This window comes from Ctenopharyngodon idella, chromosome 8 (assembly GCF_019924925.1).
Source record: "Ctenopharyngodon idella isolate HZGC_01 chromosome 8, HZGC01, whole genome shotgun sequence".
Classification (NCBI taxonomy): Eukaryota; Metazoa; Chordata; class Actinopteri; order Cypriniformes; family Xenocyprididae; genus Ctenopharyngodon; species Ctenopharyngodon idella.
In genome coordinates this window covers 12,090,078-12,111,089 of record NC_067227.1, presented here as the reverse complement: position 1 = coordinate 12,111,089, position 21,012 = coordinate 12,090,078, and the positions used below count along the sequence as shown (strand labels likewise).

Below are 21,012 nucleotides of genomic sequence, written 5' to 3'. Positions count from 1 at the left end.
CTGCATCTGATTATGCTATGTTAGCTACTTGACAAAATAGTGTTTTTCTCTGAGGCATGGTAAAGCATGGTACTCACAAAAAAAATCAAGAAAACTAGATTTAAACAATAAGACTAAACGTGTTGAGCTATATAACAACAATTAGGTTTCTGTCTAAAAAATGTAACCAAACAGTTGTTCCCTTGTCTAATAAAACATGTAATATATTAAAGCGTCTCCATGTTTCCATGCTTTCTATAAAATAAAACCGGAACTGAGGGTAACGCGTGTATGACACCATTGACAGGTGACTCCCAGACACGTCCCATATCCTTGGTTAAAATCGTGATTTTCTCAGGATTTACAAATAGTTGGAAACATTTGGGATATTGTAAGTTCTCAACTGAGCAAAATATATAACACTGGCCTAGTGGTTTTTAGAAATTCTACTGCAAAAATCTTACATATTGTGCCTTTAAAGTCCGGTCACATTTACCATTGTTTGGCACATTTTCTTAGGTAAAAGTAATTTTAATAGAATCCATCAAGAATTCTACAAGATTTCCCCATGCACATTTTGTTCAAGTTCAGTTTGGTCACACAAATTCGCAAAAAGCTGCTTGGTTTGAAATTGACTTCTGTGTGAGCTGTGCTTCATACATTTAATACATACACTATTGACAACAGACTATGGCTTTTCACAAAATTTGGCCAAAAATGTGACTGCACCAGATAAAATATCCAACCAAGTATAATAAATGTAACGTATAAGAATAGCACCAGGAACACTTTACAATAAGGTTCATTAACATTAGTTCATTAGGTATCATAACTAACAATATACAGCAATTTTACAGCATTTATTAATTTAGCTTTGAATAATTTGTATTTATAAATATTCTATTGTTAATTGGTAACTCATGTTAGGTCATATTAATTTTAACTTTTTTTTTTTTTTTTTGCAGTCAATCTAATGCCGCTTTTCCATTGCGTGGGATGACGCGGTTTGGTTCGGCTCGCTTATTTTCGCTTTGCTTTTCCACTGCAGTTTAGTACCGCTTCAAAGTGGGCGGGATTATAGACTGATCATTATAGTTGCGCTGCCTTTACTGCCGTGGATCCGCTCCTCGGCTACCAACGAGTCTGCACCTTGTCTGCTGACCACAATACAGCCATTTTTTTTTTTTGTATTTGTACTGTCTTGAGTGTAATAAACAAAAGCAGTAGGGCTAAAATGTGTTATATATTTAACAAATATGTATTTTATGTGTGTGGTAAGAGGGAGAAATAATTAATGAGGTGGAACAAAACAATTGTTCTGCATGTGAGTGGAGGATTTTTTTTCTATGCTGTAATTGTTGGATGTGATTGCATTATGAAATGGGTTCAATTACAGTGCTGTGAAAGTCAATATGCCACATTACCATACCTGCACACACTGTAATCTGAACCCGAGGACCTACACACACACCCCTTCCTCACAGATAGCAAAAAATGAATGTAATGCAGTCTCTTTTCAGTGTTTAAACACAACATGGAGGTTTACTTTCAGTGATTTTGTGTTTTTGCTGTACCATGCAAAAAAAAGTCTAAAAGGACCATGACCTTTACTTTATTTTTTTACCCATAGATTATGTGCGTGGGTATAAATAAACATTCATGAAGTGATTTTAATGTAATACTTGAACTGATCTTTGATTACTAAAGCACATTAAGCTCTATCTTTGAATATGAATATGTGATCTTTGTGAAGCCTTTTACCTTGATCCAGTGGCCTCTAACATCAAAGCAGATAAAAACGTCCTTAAAGAAAGGAGCAGCTTCATTGGACTTCCCGCTCTTGCTGTAAATGTCACTCAGTCATAGAGTATTAAATAAAACTGATTTGCTTAATTAGCCTCTCTTGATAAGATGCATCAGCCTAATGAAGCATAATGGAGGTGTGTCAACAAACAGTTATTTCTGTCAAAAAAAGGGTTGTTTTGTGAAATGTGAAATGAAAAATCCTTCATGAAACCAAAAACATGATTGGGTTAAATGCTAAATATTTCAGAGAAATGAGAATCCTGGTGAGATTCCTACTTTTATCCTTTCCATTCTCAGGTCGACACGGGACAGCGAAGATGATGACGATGAAGAGAGGAGAGGAAAGACATGTACTCTACAGTACCAGAGGGCCATGGTGCGTGTGCTCACACATTTTGTGGCCGATTCCTCTGAGACTCGAGGTCAGGTGGCCCACATGCTAGGCAGTGATTGGCAGGTGGATATTACGGAGCTAGTCTGGGACTTCCTGAAAGTAGAGGATCCCCGAATCGCCAGGCTAAGAGAGGGACGTGTTTTGGAGGGCATGGACACAGGCATGACCAGCATTCAGGTATGTGTATATTTTCAATATTTGAAAATGTCTTGTCTGCCATTTCAAAGTCATGTGGTGCGACCAAAATGAAATGAAAACAAAAAACGAAAGCCAATAAGTCTATTAAAATATCAGATGACAAGATGAGGTTAGTTCAGTTTGTGAAATGTCATGTGGTGCGACTTTAAAACGTAGTAATATTTATGAATTAATCATTTAAAAAAAGGCCCGTTGTCAATAGCATAGCGTTGTATGAAGAACTACTCACACCAATGTTACTTTCATATCAAGCAGCTTTCTGTTAGTTGCATGGTTTCCTATTGAAATGACTGGTAACACTTTACAATAAGGTTCATTAGTTAATATTAGTTAACTACATTAGTTAACATGAACTGCACTTCTACAGCATTTATTAATCTTTGTTAATGTTAATTTCAACATTTACTAATACATTATTAAAATCTTGTTAACATTAGTTAATGCACTGTGAACTAACATAAACGAACTATGAACAGCTGTATTATTAATTAAGGTTAACAAAAATGAACAAATACAGTAACAAATGTATTGCTCATGGTTAGTTCATGTTCGTTAATACATTAACTAATGTTAACAAATTAACCTTATTGTGGTTTCATTTGTAAACATTAGTTAACTATAGTAGTTAACATGAACTAACAACAAACAATACTTTTGCAGTATTATTAATGTTAGTCAGGTGTCATTTCAAAATTTACTAAGTAAGGGATAATGTACATCCAGCCGGTTGTTATCGCAGAATAAACCCTGACAGGGTGATCAGGACCCCGACACGAAGCGGAGGGGTCTTGCATCAGCCTGCTGGATGTACATTATCCAGCTTATTGGATGTACATTATCCTGCTTATTGAAGGCAACTTGCCACATAATAAATAATTAGACATGAAATATTGATCTGAGTCTAAATATTTTATTAGCTCTTTAAACGCAAAGCTTCCGCAGAGAGAGCAGTTGCTAGCGCGGCAAGTTCAAACTAGACAGACATTTAAGAGATAAGGTACAGTCATACCACAAATTAAACGGCATTTGGCCACATAAATAATTATGGGGATAAGAGATATTGATCTGAGATAAAACGGTTTTAAAATCATACCTATTTTTTATCTTACAATCCAACAGTGTATAAAACAATAGTCGCAAAATGGCAGCAGCTGCGTTTGTATGAAACAAGAGAGAGCGAGTCCACGATACTGGATGACATAATTAAATAACTACAGAAAATATTGATTTGACTGAGTTTTAATATTTTATTAGCTCACCAAATGCAAAACTTCGAAAAAACGTTCCTAGCAAGCATATAGCGCTGCTGACTTCAGTAACCTGGATGAGCCTCTGTTACCTGTTTTCGGCGGTTGTTATCGGGGAATAACATACCGCTGGATGGCACAATTGATCAGAATCAGAATCAAGTATTCCACAGAGCTGTGTAATAATACAGATTTAAAAAGTTATATTTGTTAAATACAATACAATAAAGATACAAAAAGAAAAGACGGGAAATATGTACACAAAATGAAAAAAAAAAAATCTGAACAAAATTGTTTCTTTAAGCAAAAAACTTTATTTAGTGTGACCTCCTGTCACATGTCTCCTGGACTTCCATTTTCTCAAAGAAGAAACTCTGAGAGACTTCTCATCAGATTTTGAAAGTTTTCTTGGCCTTCCAGTCCTTTTCCATTCCATTTAGTTTTAAAGGGTTAGTTCACCCACAAATGAAAATTTGATGTTTATCTGCTTACCCCCAGGGCATCCAAGATGTAGGTGACTTTGTTTCTTCAGTAGAACACAAATGATGATTTCTAACTCCAACCGTTGCGGTCTGTCAGTCGTATAATGCTTGTCAATGGTAACTCCATCTATAAGAGTCAAAAAAACATGCACAGACAAATCCAAATTAAACCCTGTGGCTCGTGACGACACATTGATGTCCTAAGACGTGAAACGATCGGTTTGTGTGAGAAACCGAACAGTATTTATATCATTTTTCACCTCTAAAACACCACTATGTCCAACTGCCTTGAGCATCCGGTTGGTGAGGTCTGAACACGCATTCTGATGACGGAAGTGATGTCTCGCGCTTATACTTCAATGAGTGAGAGGCATCACTTCCGTTGTCAGAGCGTTGTTTTTGACTCTTATAGATGGAGTTACCATTGACAAGCATACGACTGACAGACCGCAACAGTTGGAGTTAAAAATCATCATTTGTGTTCTACTGAAGAAACAAAGTCACCTACATCTTGGATGCCCTGGGGGTAAGCAGATAAACATCAAATTTTCATTTTTGGGTGAACTATCCCTTTAAGAGAGCCAGTTTCCTGCTATTGCTCAAGTATAATGGGAGGTCACTAAATACTTGCCACTTTAGGCTATGAGCTGTTTTTTAATACGGCATACAAATTTACTGTATTTTCTGGTTATGTTCTATTAAAGAGACATATTTATATATGGTCATTATATCATTGCTAAAACATCTAATATGGTGGCCTAAGACTTTTGTGCATACATATATATGAAAACCCTTTTTTTTTTTTTAAAAAAACAGTTGCCAGCCACTGCCACCATTCTTGATCATTTTCAAAGAACTTTCATGGCCCCCAGAATATTTTGTTGTATGAATATCTGTATATAAAAAGTATATAAAAAGAAAGGAAACCAATGTTAATAGAAAGAGTACAGTTCTAAGAACTTGCCACATCTTTTTTAAACTAGATTTTTCCTTTTCTTTGTCATGGACACTCTTCTTTGTCATTGACTTGTGCTGCTCAAAGTACTCCTCTCACTGTTCCATTGTACTTTTTCTGTATGTCTGAACACAGCTAATACTAAGACGTTACCTTTTCCGCAGCCCACTTTTCTCTGTCTCCAGGAAAGTGGGCTGATATTGCAGCGAAAACATGTGTCTGAGGAGGTGTTAGTCATCTGGATTTATTTTGTTTTTCCTGTCTGCTTTGAGACCAGATACCTAATATGTGCTCGTCTGCAGTGAAAGTGTGGGCAGGCAGGAGACTGTCTGTAACACCTTTTTATTGCATCAATCACTAGATGGGTTTACAGCTCTGTGTTTCTGATATTTCTCCCTGTAATTGGAAGTAATCCTTGTGGGCAGAGCTGTATCCACCAACCCAGATTGCTTATGATGCTTGTATTTAATAATGCACTTTTGTGTGTATGCTCTGCTCTAGGTTCTGTCTCCACTGTCAGACTCTATCCTGGCAGAGAAGACGGTGAGGGTTGTGGATGATCGAGTGACCATCACTGAACTGGGGCTGCAGTTGGTCAGTGGTCTCACACTCAGCCTTCAGCTCAGCACAGGAAGTAACCGAGCCATCAGTGCCACAGCAACCACACAGGAAGTGCTCAGCAATCCTAAACAGGTAATTTTGGAAAATCTACAAGGCAGAGTTAAATATGTGCTCAGATTCAATATGTGCTGTTTACTGCCACACAAATACAGAAGGACAACAAATTAGAGTCTGTGACTTACGCCGAAGAAACAAGCATTCATGTAGCTTTAAAAAGAAAGAATCATCGAAAGAGAGTCTTTGCTTTATTTCTACTTTAACAAAGCTACATATACACCGATCAGGCATAACATTATGACCACCTTCCTAATATTGTGTTGGTCCCTCTTTTGCTGCCAAAACAGCCCTGACCCGTTGAGGCATGGACTCCACTAGACCCCTGAAGGTGTGCTGTGGTATCTGGCACCAAGATGTTAGCAGCAGATCCTTTAAGTCCTGTAAGTTGCGAGGTGTAGCCTCCATGGATCGGACTTGTTTGTTCAGCACATCCCACAGACGCTCAATTGGATTGAGATCTGGGGAATTTGGAGGCCAAGTCAACACCTCAAACTCACTGTGCTTCTCAAACCATTCCTGAACCATTTTTGCTTTGTGGCAGGGCGCAATATCCTGCTGAAAGAGGCCACAGCCACCAGGGAATGCCGTTTCCATGAAAGGGTGTACATGGTCTGCAACAATGCTTAGGTAGGTGGTACGTGTCAAAGTAACATCCACATGGATGGCAGGACTCAAGGTTTCCCAGCAGAATATTGCCCAAAGCATCACACTGCCTCCGTGGGCTTCCTATAGTGCATCCTGGTGCCATGAGTTCCCCAGGTAAGCGATGCACACGCACCCGGCCATCCACGTGATGTAAAAGAAAACGTGATTCATCAGACCAGGCCACCTTCTTCCATTGCTCCGTGGTCCAGTTCTGATGCTCACATGCCCAATGTTGGCACTTTCGGTGGTGGACAGGGGTCAGCATGGGCACCCTGACTGGTCTGCGGCTATGCAGTCCCATACGCAACAAGCTGTGATGCACTGTGTATTCTGACACCTTTCTATCAGAACCAGCATTAACTTCTTGAGCAATTTGAGCTACAGTAGATCATCTGTTGGATCGGACCATACGGGCCAGCCTTTGCTCCCCAGGTGCATCAATGAGTCTTGGCCGCCCATGACCCTGTCGCCGGTTCACCACTGTTCCTTCCTTGGACCACTTTTGATAGATACTGACCACTGCAGACCGGGAACACCCCACAAGAGCTGCAGTTTTGGAGATGCTCTGATCCAGTCATCTAGCCATCACAATTTGGCCCTTGTCAAACTCGCTCAAATCCTCACGCTTGCCCATTTTTCCTGTTTCTAACACATCAACTTTGAGGACAAAATGTTCAATTGCTACCTAAGATATCCCACCCACTAACAGGTGCCGTGATGAAGAGATAATCAGTGTTCATAATGTTATGCCAGTAACACTTTAGTATAGGGAACATGTATTCACTATTAACTACGACTTTTTCCTCAATAAATTCCTAATTTACTGCTTATTAATAGTTAGTAAGTTGGTTTAGGTATTGGGTAGGATTAAGATTGTAGAATAAAGTCATGCAGAATAAGGCATTAATATATGGTTAATAATTACTAATAAACAGCCAATATTCTAGTAATATGCATGCTAATAAGCAACTAGTTAAAGAACCCTAAAATAAAGTGTTACCGTTATGCCTGATCGGTGTATATCCACCATATAGAAGGACCAGGAACAATTAGGCCATTGTTAAAATTGTTTACATCAGCACAAGCAGGTATTTTGATGGATCATTAGTTCTAATGTTCTGTATGAGGAATAAATAGCTTTTCTTAATTTCTTTGCAATATATGTAGAACATTTAATTATTAATATATTATAGATTCAGATTGTAGATTATAAAATATTATTTTGCATCTGATTATCATTAAGTTTGGTGAATTAACTTGTGGGAAAAATACATTTCAAAAGACAGTTGTTAAATGCTGCAAGTCAACACTGAAATCACACGCTTAATGTCAACTAATGTGAATTAATCACAAACTGTTAATACTTAATCAAAATATAATAATGTTCAACAATATCTGTCTTGAGATTCTTTTATTTCACAGTAAGATTCAGTAAGCTTTAGTCTCTTGGAAAACAGTTTAGTGTGCGTTTCTCCGGAAATACTTTCTGGAAAAATGCTCCACTTACATTCACTAACAGCTGCCCATTATATAACAACACCTTCAAAACTCACCGCAATTCCCTCTTTCCATAACAGCCTATTTAAGAAGCGTTTTTCTACACTGGTCATTTGTTACACAATTATGACATATAACCCAGGGATGAAAGTAACTATGGTTGCCTATGGTTACAGCGGTCATGCTTAATTATGTCTTTGTTAATGGAGGTGAATGTGCAGTGCCTCAGTACCTGGACTCAATATAATTATCTTCTAGTTGACAGTCTTAATCAATATGACACACCTCAGTTTAGCAGCAGCGCAGTGCTGTTAGCCCAGTTCTTCCAATTAAGCAAGACATACGTGTGTGTTTGTGTATTTCAGAGGCTTTAACAGTCTGTTAATTCCTGTGGAACCTGGTGTGACAATACATATTAAGTACCAGAGTGAGAACATGAATTTCAAGCAAGTCAACAGGATATTGGAAACATACAAAGATATTTGTATTCTTTCTCATATTTTATGCAGAATTACCTCTAAAACTGAACTCATCTATTGAGCTGCCTGTTTCCTACAAAGGCAGCATCCTAAAGGGCATTTTATCGTGTGTGTGTGTGTGTGCTAGCTATCAAGCCATCTCTCATGTGTACAGCCACTTTTCCACACATGTGAACAACGAGCTGTAACGGTTATCTTTCGTGCTGTTCAGCACCATCCCCAATCTGCAGTCTGCCACAGTCTCCCATTAAGAATGAACTGAGAACACACAGATGGTGTGCACCATGTTAAATGTGCTTAAAATGCCAATAGCTGAAATGGAACCCCATAAATGACTGATTTGGAACACTCTACAAGGCAGCAACTCTGCTACAATCAGTAGTGCATCATATAAAATAGCGTTTCTCATATTAACACACGAGACACAACTCGAAAAAAAGATTTTAATGTACTGTATGTGACATGAGGTAGTTAAAATAGTCTATTTTTAATTACCAAATTTTTCACACCAGGTCAAAATTGCATTGTTGAGAATAGAAAAGGTAACACTTTATTTTACATTGTCATTGTAACACATTACATGTTGTTACTTTAATTGGTATAATTTAAAATACCAGTAAATAAAACAAAATATTCACAAACATTATAAACACTATAAACATGTATTTTAGTTCCTTTCACTCCACAAAAAAAAAAAAATCTTAAATTTAACAGTATTCAGAACAGGAATGAAAACTAAGTATAGACCCATTAGGAGCAAACGTCACAGTTGCGTCACTTGTAGCTGCGCGCGCATAGTGGTTGCAGAAAAATAGCAGTAGCAAGTGGCGGAAAATGTGCAAAATCCACAGAATAAGAGAAAAATGTCATCTTGTGCCTCTGGATGTCAGAATCGGAATGCAAAAAATATAGTCTTCATTTTTATAGAATACTGTCATTGAAAACGCCCTTTGAAGCTAAATGGAGATGTTTATGTTGCAAGTCACATACTGGATAGGCTTGCTACTGTAGTCGGTGTTACCGGTGTTCAGTCGCAACACCGGTTTCATCACTTGCCCACCGTGGCACCGAAGTTATTTTTTTTCCCCACTTTAACGCGTTAAAAATATTTGCATTTAATGCAATTAACGTAGTATCCGTTTTCTGCGTTATATGATCAAGCTCTTATTCAATGCTGATGCTTTTAACCATTCAAGCGCGAAAAGAGAACGCGCTGTCTGTGCATGCCCTGCCTATGTGACACACACAGAGCGCGCGCCAGTATCGAGTTCTCTTCTGCTCTTAACGAACCATAACACACACACAAATTATGCCAAAACGTCTGTTTTGTCGAGTGTTTTTCAGAAAGAGTAACCCACCATTCAAGCAATTGCCATTAATTTGAAAGTGAAAGTCTGCCTTTCCGTAACAAAACATCTAAAGCTCAGCCGAACAGCTGATCATAGCTGTACAGGGCGGATTTTTATTTTTCATATCAAAAACATTCCTCATCGCGGAGAGCGCAGTTCATGGTTGCATAGACAGACGCCACGGGAGCGCAAGCGCTTTGGAAACAAGGAGAAAGCGACGTGGCCGCGCTTTCCAAGCGTTTTAAGACGCGATATGTGAACGGCCTCATAAGCTGTTTAAAAGAAAAAAAAAAAAAAAAAAAAAGATGTAGAGGCCCAGCCCCCCGGTGACAACGGTATTACCGGTGTTGTCACATCCCTAATACTAATACTTTTTTTCTTGCATTTGCGTGTTTATATCTCCCAGTCCGGACTTTATAACTCGCAATTGTGAGTTTATTTCGCAATTCTGAGGAAAAAGAACAGAATAACGAGTATATCTCACAATTCTGTTTTTTCCTTCTAAGAAATGTGAGATAAAAAGTCTGAATTGTGAGATATAAACTCGAAATGAACTTTTATTCCGTGGCTTCCATAGACTGCTACTGCAGAACTGTCATTTTCTGAAACCAGGTAGGCTCTGCCCACAAAAAAAAAAGTCACCGCTGTTTGCAAACACAGAATTGGTCTATAAAACAAACATAAATTACAGTACCATTCATTATAAACTCTAAGCCTAAACAAATGTATGTAAAGCGAAACAGAAGCTACCAGCATGCCAGAAATGTACTATACAAATAAACTTGGGCTCATGTAACTCTCTCATCCAGAACAAATCCAAACATGAGTGTTTTGTGCATGTTTTGCGTGAATTATGCAAGTTGCTTTGCAATATGGAATAAATTGCAGCACATTTAAGATGATAAAAAATTGACATATGTTACAGGCAATATGGTATTCATTTCTTTCAGTAAAACTTTTCTGTTGAGAAAATGAGCTCGGATTCAATATGTGCCATTTTCTGCCACGCAAATAATATTTTTAAAATGAAATATTCATATAGAAGGCCAACAAATTAGAAAAATGTCTGTGATTTATGCTGAAGAAACGTGTCATTTCTGTTTTGTTGAGAAAGCTACAGAACCAAACTCTTCTAACCGATCGCTTATATCAAAATAACTTGCAACAGGATAAACTGGAATGCAATGATGGCCTTTGCACTAATGAATACTAATTAAGTCCATCTCGAAGAATGCTGGCTATTAGAAGCGTGAAAAAAATCGACATCAGATGTGTCATCAAAAAAAAGAAAAGAAAAGAAAAAACAACAACTTTAAAACACATTGCAAATCCAGAATATATAAACACATTACAAAATCCTTCTGGAGCTCACAGTATGCTTTTAAAGTATTACAGATATCATCATGAGCACCTCTCTCATTTGCAGTCTCACTGCATGATTAGAGTGCTCTGGGAGATTCCCCTCCCCTCTAGGAGGATTTGTAGCGTGTTATTCGCGGACAGTGAGCATTGATGTCTTGGTAAGTGAAGAGCTTAAGACGCTTGTGTGTTGCAAATCCCTATATGCAGGCCCATATCCGTAATGGCACTGTTATCTCCTCATATCTTTTAATCTGACTCCTCCTGACCCCCCAAGTAGAGCAGAGACCACTCTGATCTCATGGCCTACATTAAAGGATTGCTGTGTGGAGTCAGACACATTATATTAGTAAAGTCACACGCAGTGACATGAGCTCCACCTCAATATGAGGGAGTGAACTCATTGTCTACTGCCAACAGAGGCACTGTACATAGACAGCATTCTTTTGACAGACCTGATGAATAGCCTCACACACACCATTGACAAAAAATTACATAATTGAAAAACTCTAGTCATACACATGTATTATTGGCCATGAAACTGTTCTGCATTCAATTCACATTTACAGGTGCTGGTCAAATAATTAGAATATCGTGAAAAAGTTCATTTTTTTATTGTAAATTATTTTAAAAAATGAAACTTTCATATATTCTAGATTCCCTACATGTAAAGTAAAACATTTCAAAAGTTTTTTTTTTTTAATTTGTTGATTAGAGCGTACAGCTAATGAAAGTCCAAAATCCAGTATCTCAAAATATTAGAATATTTACATTTGAGTTTCATTAAATGACCATCCCTACAGTATAAATTCCGGGTATCTCTTGTTCTTTGAAACCACACTAATGGGGAAGACTGCTGACTTGGCAATGGTCCAGGAGACAATCATTGACACCCTCCACAAAGAGAGTAAGTCACAGAAGGTCATTACTGAATGGGGTGGCTGTTTACAGAGTGATGTATCAAAGCATATTAAATGCAAAGTTGACTGGAAGGAAGAAATTGGGTAGGCAAAGGTGCACAAGCAACAGGGATGACCGCAAGCTTGAGAATACTGTCAAGTAAAGCCGATTCAAACACTTGGGAGAGCTTCACAATGAGTAGAATGAAGCCGGAGTCAGCGCATCAAGAGTCACCACACTCAGACATCTTCAGGAAAAGGACTACCAAGTCACTTCTGAACCAGAGACAACGTCAGAAGCATCTTACCTGGGCTAAGGAGAAAAAGAACTGGACAGTGAACAGTGGTCGAAAGTCCTCTTTTCAGATAAAAGTAAATTTTGCATTTCATGTTGAAATCATGGTCCCAGAGTCTGAAGGAAGACTGGAGAGGCACAGAATCCAAGCTGCTTGAAGTCTAGTGTGAAGTTTCTGAAGTCAGTAATGATTTGGGGGGGCCGTGACGTCTGCTGGTGTTGGTCCATTGTGTTTTATCAAGTGCAAAGTCAATGCAGCCATCTTCCAGGAGATTTTGGAGCACTTTATGCTTCCATCTGCTGACAAGCTTTATGGAGATACTGATTTCCTTTTCCAGCAGGACTTTAGCATCTGCCCACAGTGCAAAAACCACTTCCAAGTGGTTTGCTGACCATGATATTACTGTGCTTTATTGGCCAGCCAATATGCCTGACCTGAATCTATGGGATATTTTCAAGAGAAAGATGAGAAACAGTCGATCCAACAATATACAGATGATCTGAAGGCTCAATGGTGCCTCAGCAGTGCCACAGGCTGATCACTTCCATGCCACACTTCACTGATGCAGTAATTTGTGCTAGGAGCAAGTCATTTGCTGTAATATGTCCTGCCGATCAAGTATTGAGTGCACAAAAGAACATACTTTAAAGAACTTGAACTTTTCTGTTTTGCAAATCCATTTTTTGATTGATCTTAGGAAATATTCTAATATTTTGAAATACTGGATTTTGGACTTTCATTAGCTGTACGCTCTAATCATCAAAATTTTAAAATAAAACTTTTGAAATGTTTTACTTTACATGTGGGGAATCTAGAATATATGAAAGTTTCATTTTTAAAAATAATTTATAATAAAAAAAATGAACTTTTTGATGATATTCTAATTATATGACCAGCACCTGTATTTGTATAGCGCTTTTCACAATACATTTCGTTTCAAAGCAGCTTTACGGAGAATGCATGTCAACATGCTTTTTTTTTTTTTAATCAGAGGTGACTGTGTCCAAATTGTGATTTCAGAAATGTGCATATACAAATCATGCAGTTAGATAACAATGTATTAATTTAAGGTAGAAACAATGAGCTCATGGAAGTAATGAATACATGTTAATGATTAGAATATATAGCAAAAACCTGAAGACAGAAAGTGTCCTTGTACTGCATGAGATATATGTTGACAGGAAAGTTCTATTTTGTCTAAAGAAGGTTATAATACGGCTGTTGAATGCTTGAATCTGATTGGTTGATGAAAGCTCTAAGGTGTGCCGTTATTTCCAGGGAAATGCACAGCTAAAGTAGTTCAATATCTTGAAATACAACATGTCTTGAGGTGTGGTAACCGAAGTATAAGTGGAATAATTGACTCTGGTCTGTTGTCAATTATTCATTACTTAAAATATAACAATAAAAACTAAAATCAATCATTTTAAGTACTACAAGTAAGTTTAGGCATCACAACATTATAATGTATAGTAAGAAAAAGGAATATTCATTTTGAAATCTACTAATAATATATTTATTAACTTTAAGTGAGCATTAGATGACAGCAAAGTAATCTCAGGGGCTGTTTATACAACAGTTTTCAACTAAAAACAGAAAACTTTTTGGTGGCCTGAAAACGTGAACTTTTGAAAACACTACCATTGTCATCTCTGTGTAAACTGCAAAAACGTGAATCTGTGAAAATGGTGACGTCATGCACATGCATATTACGTGTTTAGTCTATCAAAGTGCAGTAAACTGTAAAATAAGTTGGTTAGGCATGCGCTTTGGCGCGAGTGTTCTGTAAAAGAATGCGTATGCGCGGGCGCGTAGTCTTTCTTTACAAAGTGACCGCCAACTACAGTGGTCAACATTTGAAGTTGATCAAAACCTTTCATCAAAGTTGTCCTAAAACCTGCTTCTTTGGACAACTTAGTTCTTAGGACAACTTTGATTAACTTTTTTGATCCACTTAATGTTGACTACTATATTTGTCTGGGATGCGTAATACAGCGCTTTTAGTCATTTTCGCGAATCTGTGTGAATCTGTGTTTTGATAACATTGTCATCTGTACAAAAAAATAAAAAAATTGTGTAAACGTACCCTAAATGTAAAAACAAAGCAAATGAGCATGCACAATTAAATATCGATTGATTCAATAGCTGATATGGTACAAACACATCTTTTGTTGCTGAAGCAGTCAAATGTATCTTGATTTTCTTTTTGCTCTCTATAGGAGGCGCTAATCAGTGCTTGGCTGCAGTTCAGCGACGGCTCCATGGCTCCTCTGGACCTGTACAACCCTGAGCACTTTGTTCTGACTGCTACCTCTCTGGATGAGGATGTAGTGTCCATACGGCAGGACGCTGCAGGCCAGTGGCCAGTTATTTCTGCACGAGCGGAGGGGCAAGGTCTGCTGGTGCATGTAGAAATGACGGTATGTGAAGTGTGCCAGAAATTTAAGCGCCGAAGTGTCCTGGCGGCCGGAAACTGCAACATCCGTGTGAAGTTCGGTCATAGCGAAAGCGCCTTAAGACCGGGCGACTACGGCCAGGATGGAGAGGACATGGACAACAGACCAGGTGACCGCAGACAGAACCCGTCTCTCCCGGACAGGACCGGGATGGACAACCACTACTATGGAAGCTCTATCTCAGACATGGAGGATGGTAACATGAGACGAATCACCACCACGACCAAAACAGCCATCATCAGACGACCAGGTGGAGACAAGCTCTCAGACGATGGGAGCCAGTTGCCCGGCATTCCAATCGATTTCTCGGACTTCCCCGCTCAAGTGGACCTTCCCCGAGGACATAACGTGGATGAGGACGACCTTCAAATACCTCATGGACTTACTGACCTTGAAATTGGGATGTACGCTTTGTTAGGTGTCTTCTGCTTGGCTATTCTGGTCTTCCTCATCAATTGCATCTCATACACTCTCAAGTACCAACACAAGGAGATGTCAATCGAGGGCCAGGAGAGCATGAACCACGCTCACGACTGGGTGTGGCTGGGAAATGACGCAGAACTTCTGGAGAGCCACGTGAGTTTGTCTCCGCAGACCGATGAGCACATCACCATTATGGACTCTAGCTTAGGCGGGTTAGAAGAAGGGAGCCACCTTCTCAATGGTGGTTCTTTGCAGAAGAACGTTCATGGCCAGGTGCACAGAGGAGCCGACACCGCTACCGTCTGCACAGGGAAAGACAGCAAAGGCGATTCGCCGACAACCAAAAGGAAACGCGTGAAGTTTACCACATTCACCACCATCCCAGTGGAAAGTGTTAGTCCGGCAAAGGAAAATTTGGGAGTCGATCCTGACGATGACATTAAGTGGGTATGTCAGGATGTTGAACTTGGCGACTCTAAGGAACTACGAAACTACATGGAGCGGCTAAACGATACTGCTTTAAAGGAAGTGGCTTAGTTGAATCAATGTGTGCGAACTGAACTCACCCTTATGCCTTTGTAATAGAGACAAGTACGAGCCAGGGAACAACTGCTACATAAACCTTACTGAACACAACACATCAGCCATTACATAAAGGATGTCTAAACATTCTTGTGGTGTGACATGCCAGTAGTGGGACAATGCTAAGTAAGCGAGAACAGCAGACATATGGCAAAATATGACATTTTAACAAGATGAATCAAATCTTTTTTGTATGTTCATTTATATTCTGTTCTCTATTCTCTTCATTTTTTAAATGATTTTATTTTAGCACCTTTTGTAGTTAAAAAAACAAAACAAAAACTAAACCGTATTTCCAGGCTTGCCAATGCTCTGCACTCACTTATGAGGCTACAGGACTGTATGCAGATGGTGACATGTAGATTAAAGATTGTAATATTAATGAATCATTGTAAATAAAGTGCACATAGAATGGTTTGGATTTTGGTGCCTTATGAGTTTTATTTCTGGCAGGTGTGCTTGCTGGATTCTGGATATATTTAGATTATTTACCAAGAGACCTTGAGTCACCAAGTTTGACATTTCTGTTTTGGTCGTTTTTTTGTTGGTAAAGAATGTCACAAAACCTTTTCCTCAGCCTGAGCGGTAAACATGTTATTCAGCCCACTACTGCCTAACTAAATCAATTAAACAGTTCCTCAAGGCACTGTTTAAATTATACTTTATTTCCCAAATCTCAGTTATAACCTTTTGTTGCTAGAAGCATCAGAAACAAGCTGTTTCAACTGAGATAGGAACCTTATTAAATTAGTAAAAGAAACTCGGCTCAAGTCATTTTTGACCATGGAAATTCTCTGGGTTTAAGAAATTAAATCAATTATAAATTCCAAAACATTAAAGCAATCAATTCTAGTCTAATTCGCAACAACAGCTCCAACATTGGCGGAAAAAAAGGGCAGTCCAAAGATGCCAATATTTATGCAGCATATGATAAGAGTCTTGCTTGAAAAAGGCCAAATGAATTCTATAATGGTTGTACTACATGTTAATGTGACATTTTCACCGCAATCCTTCAAGCCAAAATATTGTAACCTTTCACTACACAAATGCCAATTATTGTCTAATTAACCTATAGTAGATACTTCTTGCAAGTGCTCAATGGTATTTCCTTCTCAGTTTTATTAATGGGAAACTATCAGTCTTCAGTGAAAATCATTAACAGCCTCAGACATCTGAGAGCCAGACGGAAAGGAAGAGATTCTGCACTTCTAACCAATTAAAGAAAGTGTTATTGACTGATTTCAGGTTTAACTAAGACAAACCGAGAGCAAATTTTGTCATTTTATTTACTGCACCCAAAATGGTTAAAGTATATTTTAATCAATTCCATCCATCCTCAAAACCACTTTTTCCTCTACAGGTGCAGTGGGCAACCTGTGGCATTGGCACACAGTGATAATCACTGCCACTTGACAATAGAAGTGTTTGCATTTAATTTAGATAAAGTTCCTTGAACTCGCACATTTTGAGATAATCATTCCTCATAGTCACACAGCCTGTTTTTGTTAAGTCAGGTGCAATAAATACTATTAAAAAGAGATTTCAACCTGCGCTAGCACTCAGATCCAACATATGCTTCTGTGATTTTCCCTCTGCATGCCATAGGTTGCTGACTGCTCTAAAGGCCGTTCACACCAAGAATGATAACTATAAAGATAACGATATAGTTCTAAAAATCATTCTAAATATAAAAGAATAGCACTGTCCACACCAAAGCAATAATGACGATAACGATATAGAGAAACAATATCGTTAGGATCACTTTCAGAACGATGTTTTTCCAGCTGTTGAACGATAAAACACTGAGAGCCAATCAGAATCCATTCAAATTTAAGGGCTCGCACATTTAAAATGGCAGACGACACAGCGGAGAAGTCAACTGCCGAGGTCCAAAAAAGCCACAACAGTTTGACAAGTCAAACCCCCTTTTCAAGGATACTTTAAAGAAAATGGATATATGGAAAACAATCGGTCATACCTTCGGATTAAATGGTGAGAAGTAATGATGAGATAATTATGCCAGGCAAACAGTGTAACATAAAATTACCTCAGGTATCCAGCGCTACTTTCGACAACATTGTCCTGCTTTCTTTGAAGTTGCAGTGAAAAAGACTAAGTGTTGTTTTTATTCCACTATATTGACTTTGTCAGCTAAATTCAATGTTAGATTAGATTGATTGCACTAGCTATTCACTCGAAAGAGCATGCTGAGGACATCTGCTGGTTAAAGCAGTGTAAATGCAACAAAAACAGCAAAAACATGTTGTACACACTTTGAAATGACAGACCGTTATCGTTTGTTGGTGTAGATGCAAATATAGTTATCATTATAGTTATCTTTATAGTTTGGTGTGATGGGCCTTAAAGGGTCACAGGGATACTGGAGCCCATCCCAGCATCTCGGGCCACAGGCGGGGGACACCCTGGATGGCCAGTCTATGACAGGGCTCACCTACAGGCAATTTATTGTGTCCAATTCACCTACGCTGCATGTCTTTTGGACTGTGAGGAAACCAGAGCACCCAGAGGAAACACATGGAAACTCCACACGAAAGACCTCCTGACTCGACTGGGGACCTTTCTTGCTATGAGGCAACTGAGCCACTGTATCGGCCATTTCAATAAATTAAACAATAAATGGAAATTGTTGAAAATTTTCAGATGAAAATTGTTCCAGTTCATTATATGGCAGATCATAACAAGTAACAAGACAAACACTGCATTTTATATGATATACAGTCAAACTAAAAATTACTCAGACACTAGATATAATTTTTTACTAGTGGGTGCGGGACACTATAGTTCACTTATGGAAGTGAGGATAGCAAAATAAACTGTGACATATTATACCCAAAAAATTTTCATACCAGTAAAATTGATAAAGATTTGGGACCAAAAATGATTCAGACACTTTGACCTGACCATGTTTTGTTTAAGTGTTATCTGACATAATTAAGATTTTTTTCTGACACAGTTTAACTCTGAAATCTTGTCATATTTTATTACATTTTTTTTTTTAACTATAGTGAATAAACTGTATTAATGAATGAAATGTTCAAGGTGTCCGAATAAATTTTGGTTTGACTGTATAATTTGTTATTATGAATCTGAAATCTAAGTTATTATTTGTATTAATTAATTAGCTAACATATTTAGCTATATAAAACTTATCTTCTATTAAGTTTTTAACTTTTACTGATTCCTTGTTCTTTTCAGTGATGTTTTATTTTTCTTGCCTTAAATTGGGACTTTTAGCCATGTACCAAAGTTTTTATGCTTAAGTTCCAGAATGCAGACACAAGAGGCATGAAAGTAAACGGTTAAATATACCATTTAGAGGCTGTTTACATGACACCGTTCAACTGAAAACTTTATGCATTTTGGCCGTTCATTTACACGACAACGTGGCCTGAAAAGTGCAAGTTGCCATCTCCGTGTAAACTACAAAAACGTGAATCTATGAAAACGGTGACGTCATGCATATGCGTATTACATCTTTAGTCTATCCACCTTATTTTTCAATGTGCAGTAAACTGTTAAAATAAGTTGTATAGGCATGCGCGTTAAAAGAATGCGTATGCGCAGAGGCGCAGTCTTTCTTTACAAAGTTAATGCCAACTATTTGTCTGGGATGCGTAATACAGCGTTTGTCATTTTCACGGATCCGTGTGAATGGGGATAGTTGATAACATTGTCATGTGTACAAAAATAAAAAAAACTTTTCCATTTTTAGTATGTCGTTGTCATGTAAACGTACCCTTAGTGGTCATTACACAAGAATATTTCACCGGCACTCAATCCTGCCATTAAACAACAAAGACTGTATATACCAACGGTTCACTCATATTACTATGAATGGGAGAAAGTGACGTGCACAATATGGCATAGTAAGTCTCACATTATAATTAAAATAGCCAATTGCCAGTTGGTAAAGTACCATTAGAAGCTCATATTCCTGTCAGTGTCCTGAGCCTTGTGTGCACTGGCTTTACCAACCTGAAATATACGCTTTTTAATGCTATTTGAGCATAAGAAAGAAAATTTACGAGGCAGTTCATGTCAGATTTTATTGCTAATTTGAAATATATTTAAAAGAGAGTTTGGCAAGAGGTTTTTGAGATTTAGATATTTAGTTAAGCAAGTATGGCAGCCAATCGGAATCAAGTATTCTAGTGAGCCGTGTAATAAGGAATAGATAATAAATAATGGATGTTATCTTGTTTTAGGAATAACTGATTTACTTTAATCAGTTTGATGCCATACTAAAAACCCTGGTCACACTTTAGATTAGGGTCCAATTCTCACTATTAAAGGGATAGTTCACCCAAAAATGAAAATTCTGTCATCATTTACTCACCCTCAAGTTGTTACAAACCTGTATGAATTTCTTTCTTCTGCCGAACACAAAAAGATATTTTGAAGGATGTCAGTAACCAAACAGTTGATGGGACCACTAACTTCCATAGTATTTTTATTTTTCCCTTACTATGGAAGTCAATGGTGCCGTCAACAAAATATCATCTTTGTGTTCAGCAAAAGAAAGAAATTCATACAGGTTTGGAACAACTTGAGGGTGAGTAAATCATGACAGAAGTTTTATTTTTGGGTGAACTATCCCTTTAACTAACTATTAACTACGACTTTTGTCTCAAACTCCTAATTACTGCTTATTAATAGTTTGTACGGTTGCTGTTAAGTTTAGGTATTGGGAAGGATTAAGGCGTGTAGAATATGAAAGTACATTGTAAAAAAAAAAAAAAAAAAAAAAGTAAAATGTGTTACTTGCCATTTCTTTGTAATTATTTCCTGAGTGATAGATCATTTTAGTGTAGTAAAACCCATAACATAGTTTTGTGTGAGTGACAGTTTTGAGACAAACCTGGTGTGACCCGCCTTCATGCACCAGGTGAACACTAATGATATAGAGCTAGGGCTTCAGACTTGGAATAAAGCACACAAACTTCTGCTATATTCCAAATCTGCTTTTATAGTCCTTTTTTTGTCATTTTAGAGCTTGGCATCTGTCCTCATTCGCTTTCAACGTATAGAGCAGCACACTTCCAGCCAAACATCTGCTTTTTTGTGTTCCACCGATGAAAGGTTCCACGGGTTTTGAACGACATGAAAGGAAAGTTCACCCTAAAAGTTTCATTTTTGGGTCTAACCTTTTAAAGACAGCCTGAGTAAACTAACAGCCCACAACCGCAAAGTTGCTCAGAGTCCTAAATAAGATGACAACTTAACTTTACCAGAGCCTGTTTTTAATAACAACTCTCCAGTCTTGCACA

The 21,012-nt window shown here is 37.9% G+C and overlaps 1 protein-coding gene across 3 annotated transcripts in view; it reads left to right on the top strand.

The window, feature by feature from the left end:
* Positions 1-16,145, top strand: part of si:dkeyp-14d3.1 (transmembrane protein 132C) — a 293,882-nt gene extending 277,737 nt beyond the window's left edge. For all 3 annotated transcript variants that reach the window (XM_051901885.1, XM_051901886.1, XM_051901887.1), the window contains 3 exons: positions 2,083-2,356; positions 5,563-5,754; positions 14,483-16,145. In XM_051901885.1, coding sequence (XP_051757845.1) covers positions 2,083-2,356; positions 5,563-5,754; positions 14,483-15,679 — 1,663 coding nt within the window. In that variant the 3' untranslated portion in view covers positions 15,680-16,145. The remainder of the gene's footprint in view (positions 1-2,082; positions 2,357-5,562; positions 5,755-14,482) is intronic.
* Positions 16,146-21,012: the final 4,867 nt, after the last annotated feature.